Source organism: Plasmodium gallinaceum (assembly GCF_900005855.1).
Source record: "Plasmodium gallinaceum strain 8A genome assembly, contig: PGAL8A_v1_119, whole genome shotgun sequence".
NCBI classification, from domain to species: domain Eukaryota; phylum Apicomplexa; class Aconoidasida; order Haemosporida; family Plasmodiidae; genus Plasmodium; species Plasmodium gallinaceum.
The window spans coordinates 1,291,143-1,313,436 of NW_021628276.1; the positions used below are offsets into that span (position 1 = coordinate 1,291,143).

The 22,294-nt window shown below is 15.8% G+C and overlaps 7 protein-coding genes across 7 annotated transcripts; 3 read left to right on the plus strand and 4 right to left on the minus strand.

The window, feature by feature from the left end:
- Positions 1 to 200: 200 nt before the first annotated feature.
- Positions 201 to 1,331, plus strand: PGAL8A_00447900 (UBX domain, putative; the record flags this gene model as incomplete). The annotated part of the gene is made up of 1 exon (XM_028673227.1): positions 201 to 1,331. A coding segment is annotated over one exon (1,131 nt), but the record flags the coding sequence as incomplete, so codon positions are not given.
- Positions 1,332 to 4,175: 2,844 nt separating this feature from the next.
- On the plus strand, positions 4,176 to 5,737 carry PKAc (cAMP-dependent protein kinase catalytic subunit, putative; the record flags this gene model as incomplete). The annotated part of the gene is made up of 5 exons (XM_028673228.1): positions 4,176 to 4,299; positions 4,487 to 4,644; positions 4,805 to 4,989; positions 5,079 to 5,238; positions 5,339 to 5,737. 5 exons carry the CDS (start codon positions 4,176 to 4,178, stop codon positions 5,735 to 5,737), a joined length of 1,026 nt encoding a protein of 341 aa, XP_028529702.1.
- Positions 5,738 to 6,563: 826 nt separating this feature from the next.
- Positions 6,564 to 8,453, minus strand: PGAL8A_00448100 (conserved Plasmodium protein, unknown function; the record flags this gene model as incomplete). Its single annotated transcript, XM_028673229.1, has 2 exons — positions 6,564 to 7,039; positions 7,277 to 8,453. The coding sequence occupies 2 exons, from the start codon at positions 8,451 to 8,453 to the stop codon at positions 6,564 to 6,566; spliced, it is 1,653 nt and encodes a 550-aa protein (XP_028529703.1).
- A 923-nt stretch (positions 8,454 to 9,376) lies between these two features.
- PGAL8A_00448200 (U2 small nuclear ribonucleoprotein B'', putative) lies at positions 9,377 to 9,955 on the minus strand (the record flags this gene model as incomplete). The annotated part of the gene is made up of 1 exon (XM_028673230.1): positions 9,377 to 9,955. The coding sequence occupies one exon, from the start codon at positions 9,953 to 9,955 to the stop codon at positions 9,377 to 9,379; it is 579 nt and encodes a 192-aa protein (XP_028529704.1).
- Positions 9,956 to 10,049: 94 nt separating this feature from the next.
- Positions 10,050 to 10,268, minus strand: PGAL8A_00448300 (conserved protein, unknown function; the record flags this gene model as incomplete). Its single annotated transcript, XM_028673231.1, has 1 exon — positions 10,050 to 10,268. One exon carries the CDS (start codon positions 10,266 to 10,268, stop codon positions 10,050 to 10,052), a length of 219 nt encoding a protein of 72 aa, XP_028529705.1.
- A 1,303-nt stretch (positions 10,269 to 11,571) lies between these two features.
- VPS33 (vacuolar protein sorting-associated protein 33, putative) lies at positions 11,572 to 15,504 on the minus strand (the record flags this gene model as incomplete). Its single annotated transcript, XM_028673233.1, has 1 exon — positions 11,572 to 15,504. The coding sequence occupies one exon, from the start codon at positions 15,502 to 15,504 to the stop codon at positions 11,572 to 11,574; it is 3,933 nt and encodes a 1,310-aa protein (XP_028529706.1).
- A 602-nt stretch (positions 15,505 to 16,106) lies between these two features.
- PGAL8A_00448500 (phosphatidylinositol N-acetylglucosaminyltransferase subunit P, putative) lies at positions 16,107 to 16,867 on the plus strand (the record flags this gene model as incomplete). The annotated part of the gene is made up of 4 exons (XM_028673234.1): positions 16,107 to 16,167; positions 16,282 to 16,351; positions 16,432 to 16,550; positions 16,752 to 16,867. The coding sequence occupies 4 exons, from the start codon at positions 16,107 to 16,109 to the stop codon at positions 16,865 to 16,867; spliced, it is 366 nt and encodes a 121-aa protein (XP_028529707.1).
- Between the last annotated feature and the right edge of the window lie 5,427 nt (positions 16,868 to 22,294).

Genomic DNA, 22,294 nt, shown 5'->3' on the forward strand with positions numbered 1-22,294 from the left:
GAAACTTATATATTTAAAATCATAAATACATTAATGAAGAATTTTTATAATTTTTTATTTTTTAATTTGAATTATAGTATACTCCCATTGGATCTTGAAAAAAAAAAAAAAAAAAAAAAAAAAAAAAGAAAGCAAATGAAGATAATAACTGATAAAATAAAAATATACTTAAAAAAAAAAACGTCTTTTTTTATTTACAGGAATTTAATAGTACTACTGAAAATTTAGAGAATATAGACAAAATAAATGAAATAAAAGAATCTGAAGAAGGCATATTTAAAAAAGATGAAAATGAAATAGAAAAAAAAAATTTTCTATATATATTTAATCCATTAGGGAAAATTATATTTCCTATATTTAAAAATATATATTATGCTATATCTACATTTTTTAAGTTATTAACTACTTTTATATTAACACCATATGATGAAAATAATTTTACATCTTATTATGAACATAAATATGGAAAAATGCATACTAATTTCTTCAAGGGAAACTTGAATGAAGCTATATTAAAATCAAGAAAAGAAGAAAAATTATTATTGGTTTATTTACACATAGATAATAATGAAAGTTCCTATTTCTGTGAAAACATTTTTAATAATTCTGAAATTAAAAGTTTTTTTGATGAAAATTGCATTTTATATGCTCAAGATATTTCAAAAGGAGATACAAAAGAGTTAAATAATATTCTAAATGTATTTATTTTACCTCAGATTAGTATTATACTGACATGTTATGTGAAAGATATAAAAGAATTAACTATTGTTTATGGGAATCCATCTGTTAATCATATAATAAATTCTATAACACATTGTATTGAACAAATGCAAGTTAAAAAAGAAAATTGTGAAAGCTTAAAATATAAAACTTATAATGATAGATTAATAAGAGAAGAGCAAGATAGAGAATATCAAGAGGCTTTAAAAAAAGACAAATTAATAGAAGAACAAAAAAAAAAAAAAGAGAATGAAAAATTAAAAAAAACACAATATAAAAAAGAAATAAAAAAAAAAAGAGAAGAAAATTGTAAAAAATTTCCTTTATCAATTAAAGAAAATGAACAAGTAACTGAAATTTCGATAAGATTATCAAATGGTACTAGAATTCAAAACAAATTTAGTGTAAATCATACTATAGAAGACATTTACGAGTGGGCTGAATGTTGTGAGTTTTTAGAAGAAAATATTAAAATTCCTTATAAATTTGAGTTAATTTGTGGTCACAGTAAAAGTATTTTACAAAAGGTAAAAAATAAAATAAAGGAATTTGATTTATATCCAAATGCTGTATTGAATTTGAAATCGTTAGATACATCTGATGAGGAATAAATAAGTAAAAATATTTTTTTTATTATAAACATAAGAAATATATGAAATATATAGACATATTATTAACTAAACCTAACAAAAAGGACTTATTACACATATATATATATATATATATATATATATATATATATATATATATATATATATATATATATATATATATTTACATTTATAACATTAATGAAGTTATTAAATAATGTTTCTTTTTTTTCAGTTTGTTATATATCTATTTTATAAAATATAATGAATATATTTTATTGGATATATTTTAAAAAAATCATATGAGAAAAATTAAGTAAATATTTAAAAAGGATCTAATTTTTTTTTATGTATATAGTTATTTATTCGTATATATTAGAAGATAATAATATAGATGTAATATAAGCACTGCATTAAAGACGATAAAAAAAAAAAAAAAAAAAAAAAAAAAAGAAATTAAAAGTAAAAATATAATAAATTAAAATTTTATTTATCATTTCATTTATATAATATATTATTTTTTCTTGTTAGTAGAATGAAATATTCCTGTGATTACTCATTATTATATTTATTAATATAACAAAAATATAAAGTAAACAATTGTTATTATATACATATAATTATTTATTTATAAAACTTAATAATATGGGAATAGAGTGTTTTATATATAATATTTTGAAGAAAGTTTTTAATAGTTTTATTCATTTTAATTATATATTCTGATATTAGTAATTTAAAAAAAATAAAACAATATATATTACTAAAAAATAAAAGAGAAACATTAATATATATATATATATATATATATGTATATATTTTTTTTTTTTTTTTTGTTGTAACATTAACGATTAAATAACGTAAAATATTTTAATTTTTTTTATTATTATTTTTTAACTTTTCCATTATATATTTTGTATTTTTTTTTTTTTTTTTTTTTTTTTTTTTTGTGCACATATTTGCACACACCACACTAAAATATTTTTAACTATATAAATATAACATTATTATTATGTTTTTTTAAAATTTGAATCATATATCTTTTAATTAAAAAATAAAAATACTAAAAAAAAAAATATATATTTTAATAATTTTATTTAAAAAGGTATATTTTCCTTTAAGAAAAAATAAAATATCTTTATCTTAATAAAAAAAAAAATTCTTCAAATAATCATATATAAAAAAAATAAAATAAAATAATAAATAAAAAAACAGAAAGTATAATTATATATTATTTTTTTCATGATTTAATCACTTTTTTTTTTTTTTTTTTCTAAAATTTAGATAGTTATATATATAAATAGAAACGTTAGATACAATTATTCACATATATATAATAATTTTCAGACAAAAAAATTATAATTAAAACTTCACCTACCTATTAAATTAAACTTATAAAAAAAAAAAAAAAAAAACAGTATAAGTATTAAAAAGCCTTATAATAAGTATACAGTAAAAAAATATTATATATATAAATATATGAATATAATTTAAAATATCGATAATAATATATTAAAAAATTTTTTAGACAAAATTTTCCTAATTTAATAAAAAACTCTTTTATATTATTATAACACATAAATATAAAGTTATAAATACGTAGTTGGATAAATGAAATAAATAGAACTAAATGAAAAACTTTTATATAGTAATAAGAAATACTTAATTTTATAAATAATTAAGTCATTTTTTTTTAAATATATAATAGATAATTATAACTTAAAAGTAAAAAGGAAAAAAATATAATGAGATATTTTAAAAATAAATGACATTTTAAAACTCACAATGTTTATTATAAAATTAAGATAAATTTAACATAAGTTTAGAAATTTTGAATATCCTAAGTTTCCTTTTAGAAATATAATAATTTTAAAACTTTTTAGAATTTAATGAAATCTAAATAAAAATAATTTTATCCTTTTATTAAATTTTTTTAAATAATTTTTACAATTATATTCTATTCATCAATATACTCTTACTATTTTTATATTATGTTATTAGGCATATATATATATATGTAATAATCTTATTTTGTAACACTTTTATGTTTCTTATATATATATATATATATTTAACATTAACATTTTTAGTTAAATAAACTTTTTTTCTTAATTAAAAAAAGTAATTTCTATGCATAATTTTTTTTTAGTTACAAAAATGTCTAGATTCATACACTTTAAATAATACATTAGAATTATTTAAAATGTTATTACAAAATAAAAATATAAATATATTAGATAAATTAATTAAAACTATTAAAGACGTAAAAATATAATATCTATTCTATTTCAAAAAAAATAAAGTTAAATATAATTATAGATATAATTATTTGTTTATTCCTTTTTTTTTTTTTTTTTTTTAGGTTAATTTTTTATTATATTTCCTTTAAATTCCATGTATTTATAGCTTAAAAGTTCCTTAATTTTTGTATTTATTTATTTATTTTTTTTATCTGTTATAAATTATGAGAACTGAAAATATTATTATAAAAAATTTTAGAAAAAAAAATTGGTATTATTAAATGCACTTCACATTTAATTTAAATCACTAAATTCTGTTGAGATAGTGCAAGTAAAGTGTAAAAGTAATACTTTTTTTTTTTTTTTTTCTCTTTGAATTCTTTAAACTTAGAAAAATAAATATATACATATATATAAACATATGTGTATGTATTAAAAAAATTACAAAATAGCTGTTTATGTATTTTGATTTGCTTTTTTCTTTTACACCTTTCTGATTTATTCTACTTTATGAATTTTGTTTTTTGTATATTTTTTTTTTAGTAAATTTTTTTTTTAATATTAATGGAAAATACAAATATTTTTTTTATTCCTTATTATATTTATTAAAAAAACAAATGTAACGAAAATGATGAAATTTTTTAAAAGTTTACAGTTAAGTAAAAAAAAAGCAAATAGTGAAAAAAAAATTTCTAGAAGGAAAAGTAAAATGAAATATGAAGATTTCAATTTTATTCGTACACTTGGCACCGGTAAAAATATTATTTTATTTTTTTAAAAAATATAAAATTACAAAAATATAAAAATATTAATATATGTATAGTTTTTTACTTTATACAGCAAATATAAAAAATAATTATTAGTATTTTTTTTTTTTTTTTTTTTTTTATTCTATATATATAACAATTTTCATTTCTGATGATTTTTTAAAATGTTAAGGCTCATTTGGAAGAGTAATACTTGCAACATACAAAAATGAAGATCTTCCTCCAGTAGCAATTAAGAGATTTGAGAAATATAAAATAATAAAACAGAAGCAAGTGGATCACGTGTTTTCAGAACGAAAAATATTGAATTACATTAATCATCCTTTCTGTGTAAAAAAAAAAAAAAAAAAGAAAAAATTCTTATTATAGTTTTTTTTTTTTTTTTTTTTTTTTTCATAAAAGACATGTTTTTATAAATTATAAAATTAGTATTTAAAAACAATATTTTGTATTTAATTTTTTTTTTTTTTTTTTTTTTTTTTTTTTATAGGTAAATTTATATGGCTCATTTAAAGATGATTCATATTTATATTTAGTATTAGAGTTTGTAATAGGAGGTGAATTTTTTACTTTTCTAAGAAGAAATAAAAGATTTCCAAATGATGTTGGATGTTTTTATGCAGCTCAAATTGTTTTAATTTTTGAATATTTACAAAGTTTAAATATTGTTTATAGGTAATAATAATATATATATATATATATATATATATATATATTCATTTTTTTTTTATTTACACATATGAATAAATTTTTTTCTTTTGAAGAGATTTAAAACCAGAAAATTTGTTACTTGATAAAGATGGATTTATAAAAATGACTGATTTTGGTTTTGCTAAAGTTGTAGAAACACGAACATATACATTATGTGGAACACCTGAATATATAGCACCAGAAATTTTATTAAATATAGGACATGGAAAAGCAGTATGAACATAATTCAAAAAAAAAAAAAAAAAAAATATAACTATTAAAATATTTATAAATTCTTATATATATATATATATATATATATACTTAATTATAGGCAGATTGGTGGACTTTAGGAATTTTTATTTATGAAATCTTAGTTGGATGTCCTCCTTTTTATGCTAATGAGCCTTTGTTAATTTATCAAAAAATTTTAGAAGGAATAATTTATTTCCCCAAATTTTTAGATAGTAATTGTAAACATTTAATGAAAAAATTATTATCTCATGATTTAACAAAAAGATATGGTAACTTGAAAAAAGGAGCCGAAAATGTTAAAGAACATCCATGGTTTAGAAATATTGATTGGAATAATTTGTTAAATAAAAATGTTGAAGTTCCATATAAACCAAAATATAAAAATATGTTTGATGCATCCAATTTTGAAAAAGTAGAAGAAGATTTAACTACAGCTGACAAAATTACAAATGAAAGTGATCCGTTTGTTGAATGGTAGATACATAGAACAATATTACACAAATTTTTATTACCAAAATTTTTTGTTTTTGTTTTTATAATTTTATTTGAATATTTTAATTATTTTATATATAATTATATTTTTGAGTTGGTTTCACATCAATATATTTCATTGGGTAAAATTTTTCACAGATTTTTTTTTTTTTTTTTTATATATAATTGTCTTTCTTGTTTAAAAAAAAAAAATATATTTATATATATATATATTTATATATATATATATATATACTAATTCTTTTATTCTTCAATATTTATTTGTCATATTTCATTAGTGCATTATACATTTATTATTATATTTTTTACTTATTATTAAAACAAATTAAAATAAATTAATATATAAAAATGTAAAAAGAAAAAGAAAATTTTGTGAAAAGAATAATAAAAAAAAAATGATGAGAAATTTTAAGGAAAAAAAAAAAAAAATATATATATATTCCCTTAAAACACAATTTATTCTTCCGATTAAAATGTATTTCATAATAGTGAGAATAAAAATTTATAACAGCATCATAATTCTTTTAATTTTGGAATTTTTTTTTTTTTTTAAAGCATATTTAATTGTTATAAAAATAAAATGAAGTATAATAAATTATGTTAGTATAAGTATTTCAATATACTTATTTATATAATAAAAAAAAAAATTTAGTAAAATAAAAAAATAGTTTAATTTTTGTCTTATCCTTTTTTTTTTTATCTTATTAAACATAGATAATTATAAAAATAAGAAATGTTAAGTATATTAATTAGAATACATAAATAAATAATTAAATACATATATAAGTATATATATATATATATGTATATATTTATCTAATAGTTATATTTTTAAATTTTAAAACTTTGATTAATTCGTTAGGTATTTCTTTTACTTTTATGTAACATGTTTCTTTTTTTTTTACATTTCCTATTTCTTTTTTATTTGAATTAACTTTATATATATAGTTACAAAATGAAAGTATGTTTTTTTTAGGTATGTTAATTTTTTTTGCTTTTCTAACATTTTGATTTAAGTCATTTTCTTTTATTTTATAATTATTTAACAATTCAAAATAATTTTTATATTTTAATTCTTTATTACAAAATTTATTTGCATTATTAAATATTTCTGAATATTTATACAATTTAACATCTACTTTAATTAATTTATAATCATATTTATATGAAGAATAATATTTTCCGAATATTTCAAAAGAAGATGGCCCACAATATGAAGTTAAATTTTCTTTAGCTGGAATTTTGGGTAAAAATCTCAATTTTTTGTCTATTGCTTCTATTAAATCATCTAAAAAAAAAAAAAAAAAAAAAAAAAAAAAAATATATATATATATATTTGTATTAAGATATAGAAGAATCAATACTAACAATAGGCATAAATAAAACTTATATACATTGTTTTTATACATTATTAATTTTAAAAAAATTATAAAAAAGTAATAATATAATAAGATTTATGGTATAATTCTAATTAAAAAATATATATAAAAAATAATATATATATATATATTTTACTATTACTAACCATTGTTATTAAAATAAAAAATATTGGGGAACAATGATTTATATTTATCTTTACTACAAATTTTTTTTTTGAAAAGAAACATTTCTTTCATTCTTTTATAAAGTAAAAGTTCTATTAAATCTAACATATGTTCTGCATTTTTTTCTAAAAAATCATTTTTTTTTTGTTGTCTTTTAATAGAAAGAAAAATACATTTAATATATTCTTCACGATCATGTTCTTCATTGTTTAAATTTCCTTCTTCTTTTAAATATTTTATTTTAGAAGCAGAAAGAGATTCACAAATAGACGAACTTTTAAACATATGATTAAAAAAAATATCTCTATTTGAATTTTTTTTTTTTTTGTCTTTTAAATTATCTTTTTGTTTTTCTTCTTTTTCTTTACCTTTTATTTTTTTATAATATATATTACTAAAATTTTTTATTTTTTGTTTATAATAATTTTTTTTTTTTTTTTCTATTTTAAATGTTTTACTCTTTATTAATTTTTTTTTTTTAAAGGTATTATATTTAGAATAAACTGTTGTATAACTTTTTTCATAAAATTCATTACATATGTTTTCATCTTTTCTTGTTATAGAAGTATAAGTGTAGTTTTTAAGTGGATACAGATTTTCATTAAATATACTGAAGCTTTTATCATAGGTATCTTTAGAAAAATTTAAAATGTTACTGCTTTTCATTCTTATAATTGGATATAAATTTTCGTTTTTTATAAATGAATTGTCATTTTCACTCATGCTTTTGAAGTATTTATTTTTCTTACCTTTTATGTATTTATTTTTTATAAGATTTTCATTGTTTGATTTCTTATATATTTTGTCACTATTATTTGATGAATTTGATAAATAATATCTTTTTAAATAATTATTTGAAAAATCAAAGGAATTACTACCATATAAAATGTTATTAGATATATTATTTATTTTATTAATAGAACTAGAAAATATATGATTTTCTCTTTCTAAATCTACATAATCATATTTTAATGTTTTTTGTTTTATCTTATTATTGATATTTGAAGAACTTAATGATTCTACTAGACAATTATATATATCAGAATTATTCATAGATTTTACCTTATATTGTTCTCTAAGTTGAATAATTTTTATTATATTTATATATTTTTTTTCATCTTCACTTATGTTTATATGTTCTGAAGTTTCTCCTAACATTTTTTCTTTTTCGTAGTAATAAATGCAAATTTGGTTTTTAAAAATGTAAACATCAAAAATGTCTAATTATTTTTATAATATTTAATTATATAATTCTTATAAAAAAAAAAAAATAAAGTTGATTATACTTTACATTAAAAAGAGTTGAAAAAAAGAGAGAAAAAAAAATTTGTTTTTCCTAAATATATTTTTTTGAGAAATTTTCAATTATAAATAAAATGAATATTAATAAAATTTTAGATATATTGTTACATATAATTTTTTTTTTGTTGTGTATATATATATATATATATATATATATATATATATATATATATATATATATATATATAGATAATTACATACATAAGCATATTTTGTAGTGATATATAGAATAACATATATGTAATAGATATTCTTAAATTTTTTTAGAAAAACATTAGAGATAATTAATAAGAATTATTTTAACATTTATTTTTTCATTTTTTCTTATTTCATGAATTTATATATAAGAATAAAAATCTTTTTAGTTTATTCAAAAAAATTATTAAAATAATGCTACTATAAAAATAGAATAAAATGTTTACATATATATATATATATAATGGATGAAAAATTTTTATATATTTTATTATTTTAATTTTATTGAAAAACATACACATTTTATTTTTCTATATAATGCATGTTAATTGAAATAATATAATTTTCTTAATTATAAGAAATTTTAAATATTTCGAAAAATAATCATAACTTAAAAATTATTATTGAAATAACAAAAATTAAGTAAAATAGTTTATTTTTTAAAAAAAAAAAAAAAAAAAAAAAAAAGTGTCTTTATTATACATATGTAAAAGTATAAAAATTTATATTCATTAATGTTATGTGTGTGTTTTAATAAAAAAAAAAAATATTTTTAAAATATATATCTTTAAAAAAAAAAGAAATTAATTAGACCAAGAAATTTTTATAGGATGTTGTGGTGTAATTTTAAAGTTTTGCAACCCATTCATGGCAATTTCTCCATTCTGATAAGAAGTGAAATCAATAAAAGCAACATTTCTACCTGGTATATATCTAGCTTCAAAATAGCCAGGATATTGATTAAATAAAATTTCTAATGCATTTTTATTTATTTCATTAGGTAAGTTTTGAACAAATAATGTATATAAATTAGTTTTATTTTCATAATTATTTAATGATTTACATGTTTTAGTTGGTTTATATGTTCCTTCTAATTTCTCAATTATTCTTGATTTTGTTTTTGCATAATTAATATTTATATTCTTATTTAAAAATAATTTACCTTTTAAATTTTTACAAGCTAAAGTTGATGAAGCTATATTATTAAAAACAATAAAAGCTTGCCCTCTAGATCTGTTTGATTTTTTTAAAACTATATCTATTATACTCCCATATGGGCAAAAAAATTCATATAATAAAAATTTCAAGTCATTTACATTTATTTTATCTTCTAAATTATTTACATACAAAGTTTGATTTGGAGGAATATCGAAATTTTCCATTATTTTTAAAAAAAAAAAAAAAAAAAAAAAAAAAGCTAAAAACTGTATTTTACTTCTTTTTTAATTTATATAATATATATTTAAATATATAAAATTATCGTAAAAATAAATTAACAAAGGCTAAAATTACACAAGCTATTGATACATAGATTGATAATCTGTCACCAATAATAGCAAATTTGCCTAAAGTACCTAAAAATCCACTTTTCTTATTATCAAAAATATTAGGAAATTTTGGTTTTAAATAAGTACATGTACATATACATAATATTATGACTGTTATCATAGATTCCAAATTAAATAATGCTGACATTCTTTTTTTTTTTCTTTTTAATTTTATTTCAATATTATTTTTTTTTTTAAAAATTTTTAACTCCTAAAAATTGTCATATAATAATAATTTCTCCTTTTTCATTATAATGTATTAAAATAAATAATAAATAAAAAAAAAAAAAAAAAATTTCAATAAGGTTTGCTAATTTAAACTAAAAAAAAAAAATTTCAAAAAAAATTTCAAAAAAAATATAAAATAAATTTTTTTTAAACTTCATTTAATATATATAAAAAAAAAAAAAAATAGATTATTTATAGTTTTATGATTTAAAAAAAAAAATAATAAATTTATGATTTCTTAAAAATAATATTTTCTTAAATATTTTTTTTTTTTTTTTTAAATTTTAAAGCTTAATTTTATTTAAAAGATACTAATTGTAAAATAAAATATATAATAAATAATACTCTATGAAATATAGCAAAAGTATTTTTGTATCTTCTTTAAATTTATTTATTATATATTTTCCTATTTTTACACAGTAAAAGTATTTTACTTTATTTTAATGATTTGTATAATTATTAAACAAAATGTTATTTATTCTAAGAACAAAACAGACAAGTTATAAAAAGGAAAGTAAATATTATATTTGTTGTTCTAATAAAAAATTATATTTTAAATGATTTTGAATATATATATAATTTAAATAAGTTAAATATTAAAAAAAAAAGTATAATTTTATAGAACATAAAAAAATAGCATATCTAATATTCATGTTGAATGACAAAATTCATTAAATTATTTATCCTTATTTAACTAAAAAATCATTTTTAAAAATATAAAATTACAATTAAGAAAAAGGATTCAAATGTGTGTATATTAGATAAGTGGAACGATAATTTTGTATGTTATATTTAAAAAAATTAAGAAAAAAAAAAAAAAAAATATATATATATATATATATATATATATATATATATATAATTTTATAAGAATATTTGGAAAATTAAATTATTTTAAAAAATATAATTTTAAATAATAATAAAATTGATAAAAATGAAATAGTACTTTTAATAATAACTAAGTAAAAAAAAAATAATAAATGAAATTAAGTATAATTTATATTAACAAAATAAAAAGAAGAAATTACAGATATATGTTATATTTATATTATTTTAAATATTACAGATTTATTCGTTTTTATACATAAAAAAAAAAAAAAAATTTAAAAAAATATGGAATTTTAGAAAATTCTATTATTATTGTTTACATTTATGTATTTAATACAAAAAAATTGAAAAATTATGAATTATATAAATGTATATATTTATAAACATAATTTTTTTCACAAATTCATAGATTGTAAAATTTTCTTAGAGCTAATAATTTCAGTTGTAAAAATTAAATAATTATAATTTTCACATTTTTCGTTTAGCTTTCTAATGGAAGCAATTTCTGCATATGAAATTCCTCCAATATAAAAAAGTATAATATTTTTTTTTTTGTTAAATTTTTTTTTTTTTTGTTTTATTTCAAAGTTTTCATATCCAACAGAATTTTGAATTACATCTAATGTCGGACCATTTAGAAAATTAAGTACTTCTGGAATAATTTGTAAATTATTTTTTAAGACATTCATATATTCAATTAGTCTAACTGATAATGGAGCATATCCATTACATACATAAGAAATATCATTTATCTCATTAGATAATAAATTAAAATGGTTTTTTAAATTATTCCATATAAATTTTTGTTTCGATTGATATTTTAAAATGTTGCAAGTGTGTAATTTATTTAATCTAGTTAATTCATTTATTCCATATTGCTCTACAATATCTTTTTTAATATCATTTATGTAATTTTCGTTAAAACCATTTGTTATAATTGAAAATAAACATAATATTCTATAAACTTCATATATATCTTCTCCTGTGTATATTAACAATTGAATTTTTTTTAGTATATTTAATAATTTACTTTTATTAGTATTACTATTTAACTGTATTATTTCATCTTCTAATTTTAATTTATCAAAATTTTTTTCTCTTTTTATAGTATTTAAAATAAATGAAGCTATATTTACATGAGTTGACAATGAATTATGTTCATAATGTTTTGCTTTGAATTTTCTCATATATTCATTAATTTGTTCTATATCTTTTAATTTGTCTTTTTCTTCGTATGTTTTTTGAATTTCGCTTGCTTTTTTGTGTAAAAATCTTCCAATCTCATTTTGACTTAAATCTTTTATATCATTATATAACACATCTACAGAACTTTTTAATTTTACTCTGACCTTCATACTATTTAAATCATCAAAATTTTTTTCATTTTTTTTTGATACACTTTTTTCATCATTAAAAATAATGTATCTTGGAATTTCTATTTGTAAATTATCAATGCCAAATAAATGATCAATCAATCCTTCATATGTGAATGGTGTACAAAAAGGAGTAATCATATCAATTTTTCTGTCAATAATAATACATGAGTCTATATTGTAACACACATTTAATAAAAAATTAAAATTAGTAATTCCTATTTTTTCTAATAAATAATTTTTCTCTTTTTTATATTCCTTCTCCATTTTTTTTCTATCTTTTTTTTTCATAAAATATTTTGTATTATCTATTTTGTTCATAAAATTGTGTGTAATTGTTGCAGATTTTTTTTTTTTTTTTCTTTTGTATTGTTTGTTTTTTTTCTTTTTTTTTTTTTCTTCTTCTTCATCTTCATCTTCATCTTCATTTTCATTTTCATTTTCATTTTCATCTTCTCCTTCTTCTTCTTCATCTTCCTCTTCTTCCTCTTCTTCCTCTTCTTCTTCTTCATTTTCATTTTCATTTTCATTTTCATCTTCTTTCTCTTCTTCTTCTTCTTCTTCTTTTTCTTCTTCTTCTTCTTCTTTTTCTTCTTCTTTTTCTTCTTCTTCTTCTTCTTCTTCATCTTCTTCTTCATCTTCTTCATCTTTATCTTCATCTTCTTCATCTTCATTTTCATTTTCTTTTCCTTTTTCTGTTATCTCCTCAGTTTCTTTTCTTTGTCTACTTTTATTTTTTTTTAATCTATTACTATTAATAAGTTTACAGTTTTTTTTATTCACTCCATATATTTTTTCCATTTTTTTAGCACTAAAAGAATTACTCTTTAAAGAAACATTATCTGAATATTCAATAACGTTGTCATTCAAATATTTATCTTTTTGCGAATTTGTATTTTTTTTCATTTTCTTTTTTTTTTTTTCATTCATATTAGTACCTTTTATTTGGATATTTTTGTTTTTTGAGAATTTAATTTCTTCTGTTTTATTTATATCATCAATAAAATTCATTTTATCTTTATTGCTATTGTAATCACAGATGTTGATAAATTTATCATGAGAATTGTACTTTTTTTGATGAACATTATTCTTAATATTACTGTTGAAGTAGTAATAGTTATTTTTATTATTAATATTGTAGCTCGTATTTTTTTTTCTTTCATCTTCTTTATATTCTTTATCTTCTTCTTTTAGCTTTTTTCTTATTTCTTGATGTTCTTTTTCTTCTACATATTCTCTTACATATTTGTTCTCGTGTTTATTATTTTGATCATAATATTTATCTTCAATTATTTGTTCTACTTTTTTTTTTGATTTATCATCTTCTATAAAATTTTTATCTTCTTCGTAATTTTTTCTCCATTCCTCTTCTCTTATATTTTTCTTTTTCTCCTTCATGTAATTTTCTTTTTTCATATTTTCAACAGATTCTTCCTTTTCTTCCTTTTTTTCATTTTCTTTTTCTTCCTCTTCCTCTTTCTTTTTTTCTTTTTCTTTGTCTTCTTCATCTTTTTCTTCTTCTTTTTCTCTTTCATCTTCATTTTCATTTTCTTTTTCTTTTTCTTCTTTTTCTTCTTCTTCTCCTTCTCCTTCTTCTCCTTCTTCTTTTTCATTTTCATCTTCTTTCTCTTCTTCTTCTTCTTCTTCATCTTCATTTTCATTTTCATTTTCATTTTCATCTTCATCTTCATTTTCATTTTCATCTTCTCCTTCTTCTTCTTCTTCATCTTCATCTTCATCTTCTTCTTCCTCTTCTTCTTCATCTTCATCTTCTTCTTCCTCTTCTTCTTCATCTTCCTCTTCTTCTTCATCTTCCTCTTCTTCTTCTTCTTCATCTTCATCTTCTTCATCTTCTTCATCTTCTTCTTCCTCTTCTTCTTCATCTTCCTCTTCTTCTTCATCTGCTTCTTCATCTTCCTTATACTCTCTATGAAGATATTGTTTTTTTTTCTCTTTTTGTTCCTTTTTTTTGTCATATAATTCTGTTTCATCCTTATCTTTTTCTTTGTCTTTTTTTCCTTTTTTTGTATCCTCATAAATTTTTATATTTCTACTATTTTTTTTTTTTTTGCAATTTTCTTCACTTGAGGAAGTTGATTTTGTGTTAATTTTACTTTTATCTTTTCTTTTTTTTTTTAAGAATTTTTTATGTGTTTCTTCTGATAAAAAAATTTTATGTAATGCATATTTAATTGGAACAACAACTGGTTCATTAGATTTTTTAATATTATTTAAATCTTGAAAATTTTGTAAGTTATTTAAAATATCAAAAAAATCATCCTCAAAATTATTTGGTGATTGAATGTTAAAATTTTTAGATACTATTTCTTTTCTTAATTGTATTAAATGTTCGCATACAAATTGAGATAAATATCCTATAGATTTTATATTTTTAAATACTCCATTAAAAAGAAATTGAAGATACATTAAGCTGAAAGAACAAAATATTAAATTAGTAAAATCATTATCAACGTAATATTCTTTAAATACATTTTTTACTTCTAAACTATATACATCATTATACAAGGGTATAAAATATAGAGGAAATATAATTATTTTAATAAAAACATCAGGAATGTTATTCTTAAGGATTTCTTGTTCACATAAATAACTCATATAAGGAATAAATATAAATGCATATTCCTTATTAGTAGATTTTACTTTTTCTATTTTTTCAATGATTTTAAATATTTTTTCAATTTCATAAAAGTAGGGACGTATAATAAATAATACATTGGATATATTTTCTAACTTATTTACATTAACATCTTTTTCGTTACACATTAAAAGAATTGATTCTATTTGTTCTTTGTTTATATCTTCTTCTTTTAATATAACATTTAAAATAATGTGTAATGATTTTTCAAAAAATATACATTTTTTTCCTTTAAATTTTTTTAATATATTTAATAATAGAATCCTTTGTTCTTCTTTTAATTCTCTTAAAATATTCATTTTTTCCTTTTTTACTACATGTATATATATATATACACTTTTATTGTATTTTTGGAATAAAATTTTTGTACAAAACTAAGAATATCTTTTCTTAAAATTGTTTTTATTTTTATTTTTAAGGTTTATCACTAATTTCTTATTTTTTATTTTCTTTTGAATTCTCATTTTGTTTTCGTTTTTTTATTATACATTTCATATTTTTTTTTTTTGTTTTTTTATTAACTTATTTAGCTTCATTTATTTTTATAATTCATATTTATGATTTCATAAAAATTAAAAAGGATATTTTTAAAAAAGTGTATAAAAAGCAAAATATTTTATTTTAATTTAATAAACAGTTAATTAAATGAACAAAACTAGTTTTTGTTTTAAATAGCAAAAAAAGAAAAAAAGAAAAAAAAAATTTTTTTATTAATGTAAATTATAAATTTTTGAAGAAATGATCCTAATAAAAAAAGTTTTAAGAGAATACTTAAGTTTATTTTTCCTTTTTTTTTTTTTTTTTTTTTTAAATTATATTTACATAATAAAATTTCATAGAATAAACAGTTAGATAACAATTATTATATGACATTCATTTTACATATTTTTTTTTATTTATAATGTCATCAATAAAAGAAGGTTATGCTTTTTTTACATTATATTTATCACAAATATTATGGAGTAAATATAAAAAAAAAAACAATAAGATAAAATATGAAAAAAGAATTCCCTATATTTAAAATTCAATTTGTATTTTTATTTTAAATTATATTTTTCTTTTAATTTTTATTGTAGCATTATATTTAATATGGGCTTTTGTATTTGATGATATTTTAAATTTACTCTATTTTCCATTTCCATCAAAGTATTTTAATAAAAAAAGAAAGAAATAAAATAAGTAATAATATAAATATGTTTTTTTTTTTTTTTTTTTAAACTATATAGGTATTGGGCAGCTATTATTCCAACAGCTATTCTTTTTTCTATTCTTTGTTTTTTTTTATTTATAGCTATATTTTCTTTAATTAAAACAGAACCTATAAATTCAATAAATTTAATTAAAGGTAATTATATTATGTTAATAGTAATTTACTTATTAAATATATGAGTAATTATTTTATTTTTTTATTATTACAATATTTTAATGAGTTTTTTTTTAATCTTCATGATATAATTTTCATATATATATATTTATATATATTTATATATATATATATTTATATATATATATATATATATTTATATATGTTTAAATTTTTCAAAAGATGAGCATTCTGTTTTTGAGGATAAACTTACAGAAAATTCAATGAATTATATGAACGATATAAAAATTGAGCAAATAAATAAATTACTATATGAAACTTCTTTATATTTTGAATAATTTTCATCTAAAAGAGTAAATAATTTATATAAAGTTTGTATTTTGTTAAATATTATTATAATAAAACATAAATTGGTTGAGAAAATAATTTAAAAATTTTTTTTATACTCCTATTTAATGAGACTATTTTGATGATTACACTTCCAGCTTTAAAAAGTAGTATATAAATTTAAGTACAGTATATTTTTTTTTTATTTTTAATATTTTGAAAAAAAGTAAACAAAATTAAAAAAAAATAAAAATATATATATATATATATGAGGTTATGAAATATACGAAATCATAAAAAAACAGAAAATTCTAAAACGTAGTACATTTATATTTACCAATAAAAAAAAGATAATTTTGTAATATATACATTTTTTTTTTTTTTTTTAATTTTTTTTTATGGTATATCTTTTTTAATTTTATTAAAAACAAAATATAGATGAATATAAATATTTATTAAGTTTATTCTTTCGAAAATTTTTCAACTTTTATTATTTAATTTTTTAAGAATTAATAATAATATATTTATTAGAACTTCTGAAAAGTTATGGATTTACATTTTATAAAAAAAAAAAAAAAACTTGTATAAATGAACACATATTATATATATATGAAATATATATTTATATGAAATATATATTTATATGAAATATATATATATATGAAATATATATTTATAAGAATTAATATAATCATAACGTTTTATTATATTAAAATAAATATATAAAGGTTAGTAAAATAACTACAATATTAAATACATCTAAAAACAATTATATGATATTAAGTACAAATAATAATTTTTTATTATAATTATAAAAAGACTGATTATTTATTATGAGTTATGATAAAAAGAATTAAATAAATATTCAAACAAAAGAACGTATTAATATATTAAAAAATATATTGAAATAATTAAAAAAAAAAAATACTAAAGATATTAAAAAAATAATTAAAATAATAATTTTTCAAATTTTTTAAAAATTGAGATAAATTAAAAAAAATACATGTGTGAAAAAATTAAATGCGATAATTATTATTCCATATGTTTTTGTTTGATAATTTATTACTTTTTTAAATATAATTAATAAGACTATAATTTTCTTTTTTTTTAATTAATTCATGTGTTATTTTAGTAAATCATTACACAACATAGATTTCATCTTACTTATTTCAATAAAAGGAATACAAAATTCTCTTTGTTTTTTTTTTTTTTTTTCATCATTTGTTTTTACATTTTTTTCTTTGTAATAAACTTTACTATGTATTAACAACTTAGAAGTATAATCATTAGTGTAATTATAATTTTCATTTATACATTTATCATTATGGAAAATAGAAATAAACATTGTACTTTAAATAATTGTTACTACATCTTTATAATATACAAAAGTAATTAATTTTAATATTTCTTAATCTCATGTATTATATATATATATATATAATTTTAAAATATTTTTATTTTTCTAAATCTAAAATTTAAATATTTTATTATATAATTTTCAGTAAAGATATTATCTAAAAAAATAGTAATATACATTAAGATCTTATTATTCTATTATCCATTCATATTATATATAAATAATCATAATACTTCGATAATTTTTTATAAATTTTTATTTTTTCTAAATTAACAAATATATATAAAAAAAAAAAAAAAAAAAAAAAAAGCTTAATAATATTCATAAATAAAATTAGTTTTCTAATATATATATTTTTTAGTCTAAAAATATAATTTAAGAATATAATATAAGAATACTATATTAATATAATAATATATAATATTAAATGAAAAAAAAATAGAAATAAAATAATTTGTTTTCTATAATACGTTAGTCAATTTAAAAAAATAATCATAACTTATTAGAACCTCAAGTTAAAACAAAGAAATGAGATAAAAATTACACAAGATTAATATATTCCATATATATACACACATACAAAAAAAAAAAAAAAAAAAAAAAAAAAAAAAAAAAAAAAAAAAAAAAAAAAAATAAATAAATAATCTAAAAAATAAGGAATAAAATATATATACAATTATATTAGTTTATATTTAATGTATATATAATAAAAAAAAAAAAAATAAAAAATAATAAATAAATATAATAAATAATGAATAATAAATTAAACTATTTATTTAAAACTATTTGTAAAATTTTTAATAATTTAAATAAATATAAAAAAATATTGAAAACTATTCTTTTTTTTTTTTTTTTTTTTTTTTAATTACCTTTTTTATGATAAATTTAATATATAGATTTATAGAAAAATGTTTAAAATTTTTATAGTTTTAAGTTGAATTATTTGGATGATTAAATTTAAATAAACTTATAAATAGATATTTGAAATATATATATATATCAATTAGCAATTTATATAAGGAAAAAAATAATTTCATTAAAGTAAATAAATTACAGTGTGTATATATATGTTATAAAGAGAGACATTTAATTAGAAGAAAAAAAGGAATAAGTTTAAAAAATTATTATTTTCGATATGATATAAGAACCTTTTTTATTTAATTATATATATTAATTTTTAATAAATGTAATAAATTCTTAGAAATATAATATATATAGATTTCTAAAATTAATTAAATATTTTGAAATATAAGTGTAAGCAAATATAAGATAAAAATTATAAATTTCAAATATTTTAGTCATGTACCTTTTTAATCATTTTGATACTTAAATTTTCTTTTTTTTAGGAATAGAAAATAAATCGTACATTTTTAACCTTTTTAAACTAATCCTTCATTTTAATCTTAAAAAAAGATAAATAATTTTATTATTTTTTTTTCATTCTGTTGTATAACAATTTATAATATTTACATTCGTTTTAAGTTAATGTATAAAAAGACATATATATTTAAAAACAAAATATTTCTATAAAAAATTTTCATAATTTTTTTTTAGAAATTATATTATCTTTATTGTAAACATAGCAATCATTAGAATCATTTTCCATCTAATTCTCTTTTACCAAAATAAGACACTATTATATTTAATATGGGTAAAAAATTTTAAAGTGTTATATATTTTTCTAGTATTTTTACAACACTTTAAAAAATAATTAAAAAAACTTCAATCCTCCTTCTGATATGTATCAAAAATTTAGTATAATTAGAAGATATGTATTTAAGAAAATATATATGAAAGATTGCATAATTAATACTTTAAACACGGATGTATTCTTAGTGATTTTACATAAATTCTTTTAATATCATATATATTACTGATTTAACAAAAGAAAATTTTTAAAAAATTATTCTCTAAAAATCATTCTTTGATATATATAATTATTTTTATGAGTTAATATATAATTTTGTTCTTTTATAAATTTTTCTTTTTTTTTTTTTTTTTCTCATTTTCATTTTATATTACTGCTAACATTTTTTTTTACTTTGATATAGTTTCATATATTTTATTTAGAGAGATATTCTATTTTTATACTTTGAATACTTTTGAATAATATAGTAAAATTTTAAAATTTATTCCATTGAATTTTATAAATATTCAAAATTCAATTTTTTTAAATTAATTCTAAGTTGTTATAATTTTAATAATTTTATTTTATCATATATAAATATCATTATATCCTTTATATGTGTTTTTTTTTTTTTTAAAAAACAAAATTAGACGAAGTTATTAAGATCTTTTATAAAAGTGTTCTTTTGCAATCTTATCATTAATATGTAAAGAGAAGTATATAGTTATTAATATATTAGTGCATTAAAAAAAAAAATAAAAAAAAAAAAATAAATAAATAAATAAATACTAAAATGTAAGGTAATAATATAGCATTTGCAAATACACATTTCTTTAAGTAATTTTTTATATTTAGTATTCTTATAAGAATAATATACAATAATATATATAAATTAATTATAAGAGTAACACTTCAATTTTATTATGTAATTATTTTCTATTTTTTAATTTTTATACAAATTTTTGAATTTTTTATATTTATTAATTGTAGTGCATTAACTATTTTTTCTTTTTCTTAAGCATATATATTTGTTCATATTATTTTAAAAGTATATAACTTTTTTTTTTTTTTTTTTTTTTTTTTTTTTATATTTGTTGAACTTATATTTAAAAAGTAAAAAATAATTTTAAAATTGAATATTATTCTATAATAAAAGTATACGAAAAAAAAAAAAAAAACAAAAAAAATGAAGTAAAAAACATTTTAATGTACTTTTATTAAGTTTATGTTTTTCATATTTAAATAAAACATATTGAACATAACTAAAGCACATGTATTATGTATATATTCTTATTATGAAAAAAATTATATAGATTAAAATATTTATCATATATTAGGATAATTTTAATAAGCACATGGTTTTATTTATATTAAAAAAAAATAGATATATATATATATATATATATATATATATATATATATATATATATATATATAAAATCGAGTATTTAAAAGAATATATTCTCATAATAACTGACATAAACATAATATAAATAAATTAATAAAAAAAGGGGAGAAGAGTAATTAATAAAACTATTTTTTTTAAAGTATATTGAGAAATATTAACATAATAGTTACAAATCAGAAAATTTATTTTTTTTTATAAAGCACTTACTTTTTTTTTTTTTTTTTTTTAAATGAGATAAAAATACAAAGTATATTATCTTTTTTATTAAAAATATTTTTTCGAAAAAACTTCAGTGGCACACTGTAAAGACATAACCTTTTTAATGAAATAATTAATTTTTACAAAAAAATGAACTTTTTAATTTTATAATTAAAAACTAAATTAAAATTGAAGATTAAAATTTATCTTTCATTTTTATTAATATTAAATAAAGTGAAATATATATAATGAGAAATATATCTATTTAATATCTTATCATTTTGTATTTTTTCAACTTTTTATTTAAATTTACGAGTGTATATTCAATGATAAATTTTAGCATGTTGTTAACATGTGTAAGAAATATATTCGATTATAATTTTTATGATATTTAATACTTTTTTATCAATGAGGCTTATTATATATACATTTAATACAATTAATCAAATTTGAAATTGAAGAAATTATTAATATATACAGAATATGAAATAAATATAACAAAAAAAAAAAAAAAAGAAAATGGAAAAAAATTAATAAGGAGCATATATATTATTCCTTTAATAATTTATTAAAATAATAAAATTTTAAAAGATTATAAATATATGAAAAATGAATTAAATTTCGTAGAAAAAAAAAAAATTGAGATTTTTTAAATATATAGTTACTTTTTATATACAAAAATAATATTAATTTTACATTTGTATTAATAAGAGGTAAATAACAATAAAAATATACAAATATACATTTTAAGTTAAATTTTTTTTCATCATTATGTAATTAAAGTTGTAGATAATATTTTTATAATAATTTTAAAATTAATATTTTTATTAAAGACAAACAGAGTAAAG